This window comes from Scardinius erythrophthalmus (assembly GCF_964197995.2).
Source record: "Scardinius erythrophthalmus genome assembly, chromosome: 11".
NCBI lineage: Eukaryota > Metazoa > Chordata > Actinopteri > Cypriniformes > Leuciscidae > Scardinius > Scardinius erythrophthalmus.
Genome location: NC_138231.1, coordinates 33,539,112 through 33,551,247, shown reverse-complemented (window position 1 = coordinate 33,551,247; position 12,136 = coordinate 33,539,112). Strand labels below are relative to the sequence as shown.

The 12,136-nt window shown below is 35.8% G+C and overlaps 1 protein-coding gene across 1 annotated transcript in view; it reads left to right on the top strand.

The window, feature by feature from the left end:
• Window positions 1–44: 44 nt before the first annotated feature.
• Window positions 45–12,136, top strand: part of kcnh5a (potassium voltage-gated channel, subfamily H (eag-related), member 5a) — a 97,918-nt gene continuing 85,826 nt past the window's right edge. The window contains exon 1 of the mRNA XM_081378637.1: window positions 45–157. Coding sequence (XP_081234763.1) covers window positions 85–157 — 73 coding nt within the window. The 5' untranslated portion in view covers window positions 45–84. The remainder of the gene's footprint in view (window positions 158–12,136) is intronic.

Here is a 12,136-nt window from a genome sequence, read left to right as displayed (position 1 = left end):
GATAGATTCCCATCCCGCCTGCATCACTTTTACGACCAGCTTCCACCAAGTCCGCGAGCCTGACCGACACTGCCCGACCGCAGAATGCACGGGGGAAAAAGAGGACTGGTGGCACCACAGAACACTTTTTTGGAAAATATTGTCCGTCGCTCAAGTGGTAAGATGATCGGTTTCTTCAGATTGCAGTAGGCTACCTGATAAAGCAAAGAGGGAAAGTCTTATGATGGCTTTAGATATGTATAAATTCTCTCTCGCTTTCTTTAACTTTAATAGTGTGTTTGCTCAGAATTATGCGTAAAAACAAAGCTTGTACGTTTCTTTCTATAAAAATGGGAAACCTAATCTGATCAAAGTAAGCTTGAATATTTGCATACGACGCGACTACGTATTCACTTCTAGATAGCCTACTCTTCTTTATTGACAGTTTAATAAAAACTTTATTTATAATTACTAATGCTTAATATTAAAAAGAGCGGCAATACAGGGAGCAACCGTGAGCAAAACATGATCGCACCATTACCATAATAATAGTAATTAAACACTGTTAATAGCACATTGCCCAATTGCTTCTCAAAACATTACCTTTGTACTATTGCTGCCCATTATCGGCAACAATGTATTAATGACTGTTACTCATCTATTCCTCAAAGAATTCTGAATAAAATATCTAAATTTCCACAAAAATATCAAGCAATTACAAAATGTTTTCAACATTGATAATAATAATAATATGTCATATTATTTGATGACATCTACAACCTATTCGGGATGAATCTCACACGGGGAAACATTTATTTGCGTCAATTGACGCTTGTGAAAAGTGCGTGTATTTTGTGTGGAGTCTCACCAACAGCCATTTCGTCACACGAACAATCTTTCTAGCTTATGTGTAAAACTTTAAACCTACAATTTAAACTAGCACTTCAGGTTCATAGTGTTTGATGGGAACTTCACTATTATAAATAATACATTATTTTATTTTTAAGTTAAATTATGCATTGTAATCACTTTTTAATAGCATGCATTTTCAGTTTTATTTATAGTAATATATAATAAAAATGATTATTATCATTATCATCAAGTAGTTACAGAGGGTCTAGAATCACCAGGGGTTTATCTACATGTTAATTTCTCAATTGCTTATATCATTAAATTATTTTTAATCATAGCAAAAGTTCATTTAAAGTTGATGCTGTTTTTCTTGGCTGCTTTGCGGTGGATCTTCTCATTTGTGAAGGGCTTGTCGCCTGTAGTGTGAATTGCAGTCGTTTTGTGTCACATACATTTTCCATGTGAATCTGCCACTGGACTTCACCAGCAGAGGTCACACATGATTACTGCATCAAAAGCTATTAATATCCCTGCACACAACAGACTTAAAAGTTGAAGGCATAAATTTGGTGTTTTTGTATATTGAGACCAGACAGTTCTGTCTGATAAACTCTGCGTGTGTGTGCTTTCATGCAGTACCCTCAGCTCGTAATACCATGCCTTGACATTTGCTGTGGGCAGCTCTCTGACTTCCAAGGGTCTCCAGATCTCCCACACACTCCTTACCAAATCTGAGGCAGAGCTTGTATCTTTTGAGGAAAAAAAAGGCTCTACATTATTTTTTTATAAATCCTGATCATATTCACTGTTTTAACAAGATGCTGATGTTTGTATTCTGTGAGCTCCCCTGTCACTGTGATCATTGTTTAATGTTTCATCAATGCATTAAGTGGAAGAATTTTGAATTCCAGTTCAGATGAAGTTGTTAAACACATCTCATGTTGTTTTTGGACATCCTGCCTCATCCCATTACTAATTCAAATATGCTGACAGAATCTGAATGGGCTGGATAATTTATTCTTGCATTTAAATTTAAATTTATTTTCTTGTCAAGGATTTTTTAATAAGAAAGTTCATGCATTCTGTATTTGGATGAATGAACTCTTTCACAGGCATCAATTGGCGCAAGTCAAAAAGAGTCAAGAAGTATTTAATGCCTGTCAAGAATAAAAATGAGAGGTTGAGTGTAAATAAAAGGGAAGGTAAGAGCCTCATCCTTCCCACAATTTCACCAAGGTACATTTAAAAATATATCTAAAGTCAGTGCCGATATGCTGCCAATGAGCTGCCAGCTCCCACTGAGGCTCCATGCTGATGGTGATTTTAAAATTGATGGATGAACACTACAAAATTCTCTTAAGATTTTAGAATTATAGAGCTGATAATTATTTACAATATGATTTTGCAGCTATAATATGGCGGTGGTGTGCAAGTGGTAAGTTAACACTGTGATTTTTTTGAATAAATTGGAGAAAGTTTGGCAGGAACTGGATCTCGGTGTAGTTGGAATCTACAGAGGTATTAGAAGTCTTTTATGTTGTCTTAATGAAGTTAGATTCAAACTCTTCTAGTTAGATTTGAAACTAAGATTTCAAAAATTATTTTCCAAAGAAGATGAGACTTGATTTGGTTTGACTTTAAAAGAGTACTACCTCCTTCATCATCTTGAAACCCCAAAACACCCCAGGCTTTAAATTGCAGTTGGCTGGTTGAACAAGGCGTAAAAAGCTAAGCAATCAAAACTCTTCATTATTGTCAATTATGTAATAGCCAAAAATGATCCAATCTTTGAGCATAATTCAGTCAATTCGTCAAATCGTTCAGGCAATTTGTTTTTCATATACCTCTTATATCATCATACGCAGCATGTCCACCTCAAAATAATGAAGCCTTTGACGAGTTCAGGTGTTTCTGAGGCTTTGTGTCTCTGTCCCTTATTTACCCAGATCCTCCCTGCTCTTCTCCTTTGTTTGGGGACAGAAGAGTTTGTTTGAATTTTGCCAGTACACTTAGGGCAATCAAGACACACAGCTGACGGCAAACAAAGTCAACTTTTATAAGTTTTTTTTTATCTTGTTAGAACAGCAAAAGCAGTGCATATTTCTCTCCAATTTTCTTATGTATGTATAGAAACAACTGTGGTGAATTATAATGTGTTAAAGAAGCTTTTTGTAGTCAGGTTGATGTTTGGCTAATCAGTTACAGCAGGAGCTCTCACTGACTGGGAAATTAAATGATTTCACAAGTGCTTTTTGACATTGGGGAAGCTCATACCTGCTGAACCAGCTTTCAAGGCTGACAATTCCAAGAACAATTTGCATATGTTTGGTTATATGGGTTAAGTTTTTTAAGTATTTTTACTTATTTATTTTTTATTTTGTTTTATTTTATTCTATTTTAATTTATTTGAATTATTATTTTTAATAATAATAATTATAATTATTTTTATTGTTGTTTTTATTTTTTAGTATGCAGTGCTGTATACTTTCTCCCATTCTTGTACTCATTTATTCTCTCTCTTTTCCTACCTCCTTAGAACTGTTCATTTGCGTATTGTGTATGGGGCTTATGTAATAATGTACCACAGCTCATCTGAGCATGGTTGCCCCTGGCCATCCTCAGCTTGCTCTTTTGTAACGCTTGTCACAGTGTAAGGTATACATGCACACTACACACTCTCAAAGAGAGAAAGACACACACACACACTGAAAAGGGATGTTTACGGTTTAAAAAGATAAATAAAATAAATAAGTATTTATTACACACATTATATTACATACATACTTCAGCAACAAACTTATGAAAGGGAAGCTAGAGGAATTGATAAAGTAGGGTTTGTTTGGTAAAAGGAAACTTTTGAGAGAACCAAAAAAAAAAAAAAAACTTAAGGAGATCATAAGACTAGTGAGGAAAATAGATATCCATGCCAAACCAAAGCAGAAAAAAGAAAGTGCTAACCACTGTTTACCAGTTCAGAGAGCTGGTTGTGTTTTGCGTTCAATAAACCGGAGGAAACCAATATCTGATGTGTATCTAAACCGAAAATTATATTTTTTTTTTACATGCTTGTCATCCATAATGGCTAACATAAATTTATTTTTCACAAAGATCACCGGCGCTAAAAATAGTGTACTCCTTGTAAATACAGGTTTATCTTAATAGGATCTGTTTCTTCTTCCACTTTCCCTGTAGTCGTCCTTTCCCCAAGAAGCAGGTGTACCAACCTGCTTCCACGTAAGCAGTGCAAGAACACACACAATGCAATAGCATCACATACACAGAAAAATCTGAATGCTAATGGATCCAAAAATAGAGGAATGTAAGCTTGTTTATTGGCATTACTCCCCACTGCAGTGACCGCCAGTAACATGCAGTGGAGAGCTGGAGAAGACACCATTTGTACCTCCTAATGGCAGCTGTAGGGAGCATGTACTTGGTGAATTGTTTGTTACGGTCTCCAATTGCCCCACCATCTTCTTTTCTAGCGTAGAAGACTGGTAGAACATATCTGACAGCTCCCTCAGAAAGTACAGGCTACTCTAGGTTTTCTTCTAAAGCCTCGCTGTGCTGTCAGTCCAGTCTGCTGTTCGATGGATTTTCTATGTATTTGTGGCTTTGTACCGTTCCAATTTGTTCATTCTGAATGGTTGCTGTATGAAAATCCACCACCAACTCCACTATCTCACTTAAGTACAGAATGCCATTACAAACTTTCTTCCGGGGGAGGACAAAATTTGATATGTAGAAAGTGTTTAGATTAGAATATACCCAATATAAATAAATAGGGACTAGATCTATCAAGACCCAAAAAGAGTAAAAAGCGCCATAAAATACCATAGAATGTTCCATATGACTCATGAACTTGTAAGGTGGGAAAAACTGGAAGAGAGGGCATCTCTCTGAAAGAACATAGGAAATTAACATTTGAACTCACTCTTCTGCACTATCGAGACGCAAGTCTCACCTCAGAATCATCCTAATCTACATTTTCCTTCCCTCTTCCCCCGTCCCTTCTCCCTCATCCTGAGATCACCAAAATTCACCCAAGAATCTATATGATTTAATGTGAATAATTATCATACAGTATTATACATATTTAGTATCATTTGAAATGTCTCAGTGTGACAGGTATAAATGTAAACCAAAAAGTTTTTAAGAGTTTAGAGATAACTTGCACACAAAGGAGGGTGGGTCTTCCAGGCAAATGGTCTCCTGCTCTCAAAAGGTGTAAACTCTGAATGCAAATTCCGATTGTTAGCAAATGTTTCCATGTGAAAAGAAGTTTCTGGCTAGATAAAGAAATGCAACAGGAGGCTCAGGGCGATTCTGTAACTAAGATTAGCCCATAATGTTGAAGGACCTCAAGGACTTCAGCATTATGTATTTTTCTAAATGTCAGGTTTAGCCTACATCTTTTACTCTTTATCTCTGAGCATATTGATGTTATTGTATTGATTATCTTTGAACTGATTATGAAATTGGCATGATACATTTACCTGACATAATAAATTGTAAACAACTGATCTTATTCTAACTGACTCTAAGTTAAAAAGAAAGAGTTAAAAAGAAAAGTCAAACATTCGCTTGCGGTCACGTCCAATTCAATATGTCGCACTAACCCATTAAAAGTATTAGTTTAAAAAGTACTCAGTACTTAAATATATAATAACAGTGTAACAAAGACACCTTAAAATAAAGTGTTACTGATTTTTTTGAAATGATCTTTCTTTTTTCTTAACATGCTGCAATTATTTGATAAACAATACAGTAAAAACAGTAATGTTGTGAAATATTATTTCAATTTAAAATAACTTCTATTTGAATATATTTTAAAAAGTATAAAAGTATTAAAGTATTAAAATTTAATCTTGTGATGGCCCAGCTGAATTTTCAGCATCTTTACTCCAGTCTTCAGTGTCACATGATCCAGAAATCATGCTCAAGAAACATTTATTATGTTGAAACATTGTGTAATTGCTTAATATTTTTTTGTATAAATTGTGATATTGTTTTTTTTTATTCTTTGAGGAATAGAAAGTCCATAAGAACAGCATATTTGAAAAAGAAAGTCTTCACTGTCACTGTTGCTCAATTTAATACATCTTTGCCTAATTTTTTTTTTTACTGTAGTGTATGTCCCATAAAGCACACTGTACAGCAGGCTCAAAAACTGCCACCAATTGGTAAAGCAGTGAATGATTCATGAGACTGGGGTTCTCCACCTGATTTGTCTTTGGCTTGATTCTAAGTCAGCTTGGCCAGATGTATTTATAACATTTAAACATAATAAAACGGGCCATTTGTGAAGCTGAAATAAACTTGTGGCAAATTGTGTATTATAAAAAAGTGACATATTAGCCCTCAGGAAATCTCAAAGTTCGTCAGACCTGGCCTGAACCTTCCCTATTGGAATTCCTAAGTGTACGCTTGAGATTAAATTGACAACGATCCTCAAAGCCGTTTGCTTAAGGCAGGACCTTAGGTCGGAGATTGGCAGTGGTTATTTCCTAATGCACATGCTGTGGACATCTCTCTTCTTGCTGGAAGTAATGGAGTCAAATGCTGACACACACAAAGTGTCACACCGTAATTGAATAGAGAATTAAAGAGGGATAAAGAATGACAGCGAGAGGCGATGAAGCCAGAGAAAAGGTCACAAATTGTCTCAAAGCAGAGAGTCTATCGCACAGCGTTTAATAATCAGTGCAATTTCTAAGTCTGCTACCCTCTTTTGTCAAACTTAAAAGTTTTTAATCTGAATCATGGCCTGTCTTTCTTGTTAGAACACTGCATTCCAAATGTCAAAGAATAACATTTTCTATAGCATGATTTTGAGTCACAAATGCTAAGAAATGTGAATTTGGATACATAAAAACACGTGTGAGACCAATAATATTTGCCTCAAATGTTGTTACTATAGCCTTAGAGAGTCGTTTGAACAAACCGTTTCATAATGAAAAATATTGCTGACTTGCACATTCCCAGCATGCATTGCAGCAGGAATAAACTGTGTGGATTGCATTATGATGCATAATTTTGCTGACATTATGCTGTTGAAGTGTATTGATTGTCAGCATTATTTTAGTCTTGTGTAGTCAGACCCTTGACCTGTGGCATAAGATCAGGACCTGATCCTCAATTGTTGCAACTTTTTGCTGTGTCTGAAATCACATACTGAGTTGTAGGTACTACATTTGGTTTCAAACTTACTTTGCGACTGTTAAAAAAGTATGTTCTAAATAGTATGAATCTGTGTAGTGTGAATTTAATTCGGATATACTACAGCCGCCATGTTGTCACTGTCTTGTGACTTATGGCATCAGTCGCGTTGCTTCTCCTCCATTCACAAATCCTCTCCCATGGCCCTCATGGGACAGTAAAGTGCTCATTGAATGCACACTTCAGAATCTCTCCGGAAGTGGTAGGCCATCCAGGTACTTTCCACCTGTTTAATGAATACTATGAATTCGGACATACTACTACTGCACCTACTTTATAGCATGGATGTTGGCATATTTGGACACAGCAAAGAACTTCCATCTTCAGCAGGAAATGACTGTCTGATTGACATTTAAAGTGACCAACCACAGTTTGTTTGTTTTTTAGGGGTGGGTTTAAGGAATATATATATATATATATAGTATTTATCTAGAGGCATTTAGGGACTTTATGAAATATAAAAATGAAATGAAATATATATTTTATTAAACGCCCCTATAGGCAAACAAACAAACTGGTTGGTCTCTTTAAATGTTAGTCAGACAGTCTCACCGTAAAATATATGTGTATAGTTCATTTCTGACTGATAGAAAAAAGAAAGTTGGCAGTCAATCAGATTATAACTTGCTACTGTTATTGATGTTTGTGTGAGTTTTTTTTATGCAGTTTTTACGTGCATCTAAACGTAACTATTTCATATAATATTAATAAATATTTGCCTTGATATTCTCTTCCTCACAATTTTTAATTTCCGTCATACACATAATTGATGACATTTAAAAATATGAACACTAAATTTGTTTCTGAAATGTACAAGTCATCCAGTGCAAAAAAGCTTAACATGATTAAAAACGCATCACGTTTCTCAGCATTGATGTATAACTGTTCCCAATTTCTTTTTATAGTGCATTTTATTATGTTGCATTTACATGTGTTGTGCAAAAGAAGATGCAGCTGTTTCATGAGTTTGTGTGAGTGGGCAAGTAAAGCGGAAAGAAAATGATATGTACATATGTAAATGTGGCCATGTGAGTGCTGATATGAGATGTTTTTCCTGTAAACACACTGCTGTGGAATTGTAGGAGCAACCTAGCAGCTGTCTGTTGGCCTCCCACGTGGGGTTGGCACGCACATCACCAAGTCTTTCATCGCTGTCAATATGCCTCTTATTCACCATTTACACAATAAGCTTTCGGCAGCATCCCATATTACACATAAAGTGCTGATGGACTGCCGTATGCTTCACATGGATCTGGAAGTGTAATCAATGTATGTGTTACAACCACTTGGGCTATTTAAGGTCTGAATCAGCTGACATGAGCTGCTCTTAAAAACAACAAGACTAATTCAATAGAGACACAGGTAAACCTAAGTGTTAATTTGCCTCAAGTGAGATTATAAAGATTAAAGTCTTTCTAGCCTCAATATTCCATTGATTTTACATGCCGCCAGACAAAACAGCTGTGTCCTCGTATGGCCTGTGAAATGGATGCTCTTTTTGCCTTGAGGTGGATCTGGATGTGTGCCGTCTGTGTATTGCATTGCTTTATACAGCGTGGTTCAATTGTTTCAATTGTCTTTGTCCATATAATTTTAATTATAAATAAATGTTCATAATAATTTGTTTTCATTACTAAGTAATGGGTTTGTTAACAAAGACTGAAATAAAAACTGCATGAAAACAAATATAAATGGAACTAAAATAATTTTTTAAAATGGGCAAAAATTATTTTAAGCTTTAGTTTTTGATATATAGTATATTATAAAGCTTGAAACCTTTCAAATCTATCTGCATTAAACATACCACTATAACAGTAGAGTGTCCTGAGAAATTTAATTTGAAATTTTGAAATTATACTAGTGCATTAACTTTGGCAGCCACACTATAACCAAAATAAAAGATAGAAAGCTCTGAAAAATTTTAAAACAACATTGACAGATTGAAAACTTGTCCATAAGGGGTCATGGTGATGGATAAAGTATGAGAAATGAGAAAAATTATTATTTCTTTGCTTTTGCTTTCACTCAAACTTTTGTCTTCCCAGAGAAACCTTGAACTCGCTCACTTAAGCATTTACCGAAAAAGTTTTGTGAGCTAGTGTTGTTTTGTACCATTGAGATATCATTATAGTTGTTATTAATATTTTGAATAAATTTTTATTTTCCAGTAAAAAGGTATGTCTTGTGCGTTTTGCCCTTATTACCTCAACTTGTCAACAAGGCTACATTAAGTGAATGCGAGTGCATTAGCAGGTAGTTGTGAATCACAGGTGTTTATATGAGATGAGGACATTGCTACAGCCGCTGAGGCTGAAACCAGCATATCCACTGCAAGTAGGCTTTGACCTTTTTAGGATTTAATTATATGACACATTATTTTATTTATGCGTTATATTGAAGAGAACTTTTGAAGGATATTGGTTAACTTTTTGAGCACTTGAGCTTAACTGAGACTTGAGTCTTTGTAGACGGATAAGAGGCTCTTGTGTCGATTGCAATATTGAGGAGCTCATTTTTTTCTGAATAAACGTGATCGTTCTCCTCACAAATCCACTGTTTCTTATTTTTTAATTGGCATGTCTCTTAGGTGTCGAGGACTAGCATCTTTGAGCCTATAAGTGCTGTTAAAATCAGACACTCTTGAGACTTACTCAAGTGGTATTGTGACTTGTGACTTGTAATGGAGTCATGTTCGCTGTAAGGTGTCTGTACTGTTACTTACAAGTATGGTTTTTATGTACTCTTTACACCTCTGATTAAAAAAAAAATTATTTACCCTTCACCATGTCCCTTTAGGGGCTATGTAAAAATTGAGAAAAACTAAAATAAATGAAAAATAATTCTAACAAATTAACAAAAAATAAATAATTAAAATGGCAATAAAAAAATCTAAACTATTATGACTCTCATTGCAACAACATCTCAGTCAACCCAACAGTCATTCCTCGCAAAGACTATTCTTTGTTATTGTTATGCTGTGGAAGTGACTGCTCCACTCGCCTGAACTCCTTTTCTATATTAGTTATTAATGCTTGACTTCTTGCCAGAATCTTTATTAGTCTGAACGTGCTGTCTTGGCTGAGAATATGATATATCATCAGTGACAGAGCTTTACATGATTATCATATCTGAGCCCTGATCTGCAAAACAGGATCTGGGTCTCTTGCATCCTCAGGGAGTACAGTACTTCCTCGCAATTGGCCCCTGATCCAAGGGCAGGGGCCATGGCGTGGAGACCGCTGTAATGAGTCTCCACTCTCCTTCCTCAAGGGGACAGCACTTCACTTTATCCTTTCCGCTTCTCCTTTCAGCTGGTCCTGCGGAGGCAAACTGAAAGAGGAGGAGGAGGAGAGATAATGGAGACTATTCAATGGAGGAGAGAAGCAGCCACTTTTTTTTAAATGGCTGTGTCAAATGCCACGCTCTCTCTCTCTCTCTCTCTCTCTCTCTCTCTCTCTCTCTCTCTCTCTCTCTCTCTCTCTCTCTCTCTCTCTCTCTCTCTCTCTCTCTCTCTCTCTCTCTCTCTCTTTCCTCAGGGGGGGACTGCATGTGTCCAGAGAGAACTGTAGCTCTGCCGCAGTATAAAAGCCTTGTGTGTATGTGTGAGCCAAGGTGATTCTGTTTGTGGGTGTCTGTATTTGTGCAAGGATTTGTATTGTCACAGACATTTCTATGACAATTTGTGTCCTGATTTGTGCTGTAATGTCTTCTTTGCCTGGCTATTTTTAAACCTGCGTTGGGAGGCTGAAGTCAGCTGGCTTTAGCCTCACTAAAACGCTAATGAAGTCTAGAGAGGATGACTTAGTCTCTTTAATGGCATAGTCTCACAGGAACAATGTTCAGGTCTTTGACCCACCGGCTATGGCTAGACCACCTTGCATCAATTACATTGATGTCAAGACTGCACTGCAATTCAATTTGTCAAATGAAAAAATTAACTAATTAAGGCTGTTTCCACAAATTAAGTCCAAGATAGAACTTGAAACTCAAGTCTTTTTTCTTTTCAGCAAAGTGCCATTGAAAGGTGAGAGCTTAAAGGAGTCTGTCCACCTCATGTGATTAGACTAAATGGTATATGTGCTGTTTTATTTGATATTTATTTAAATTTATTTTGCAGTCACACATCTACAAAAACTACAAATGTAGTTTTATACCATAATTTGTTAAATAGGTTAATTTAGCAGATTTAACCACCAGGCTTGTGCAAAATTCAGAATTTCAGAATTGGCCTCCATTCAATTCATGAATTGGAATTGAATTTACTCCGCCCCACGGGACGTTGAATTGAATTTGAATTGGAATGACAGGAAGTGGAATTAAATTCATGGCAATTCAAAGAAATTCCACACAGTCACACAACAGAAAGAATGTGTTGAGTCTCGCATGCATTCAGTGTTAGGAAGGTTACTTTGGAAATGTTATTGCTTACTGTTATTAGTTACCCATTATAAATGTGGTTTGGATTACTTTATTTGGATAACTTTATCAATGCAAAGCAATTTCGTTTTAAGTTGATTAGTAACTAATTGAATTAAACATTTTACCTCAGTAATACAACTAAATACAATTATATTAATTTTGTAATTTAATAACAGAAATTTCATTTCACGTAACTATTTACTCCTCAACCCTGCATACATTTTGTTCTAAAATAGATATTGATCAAATTCTTGAAATAAATTACCCCCTCAATGTTGTTTAATTAGTTTTGTTCCAATGTAATTTTCATTTCAATGTAATCACACAAACACAAAGTTGATGTAAATGCAGTTATCATTTATTCCAATGCAAAAAATTACTGAGCAACACTGTTGCATCTAATTCTCAATAGCTCCTCAAATGTTTTTTCATTGAGTCTGCACCGTTCTGGGCCGGGTTTCCTGATAACGATGTATCTTAGCTCTTAAGAGCGCTTTCTACGTGCAAAGTTACGAACGCTCGCAGCAATTCCACGAGCGTTTCCCAAAAATGCACTTAACATGAACGTGCGAGAACGCGCTCTACGTGCTACTTAAGAGTCGCTGTCCATTCGCGAAGTGCTGAAATATAACCTTATATGGAATCGTATTCTGAACGTTTAACCTAA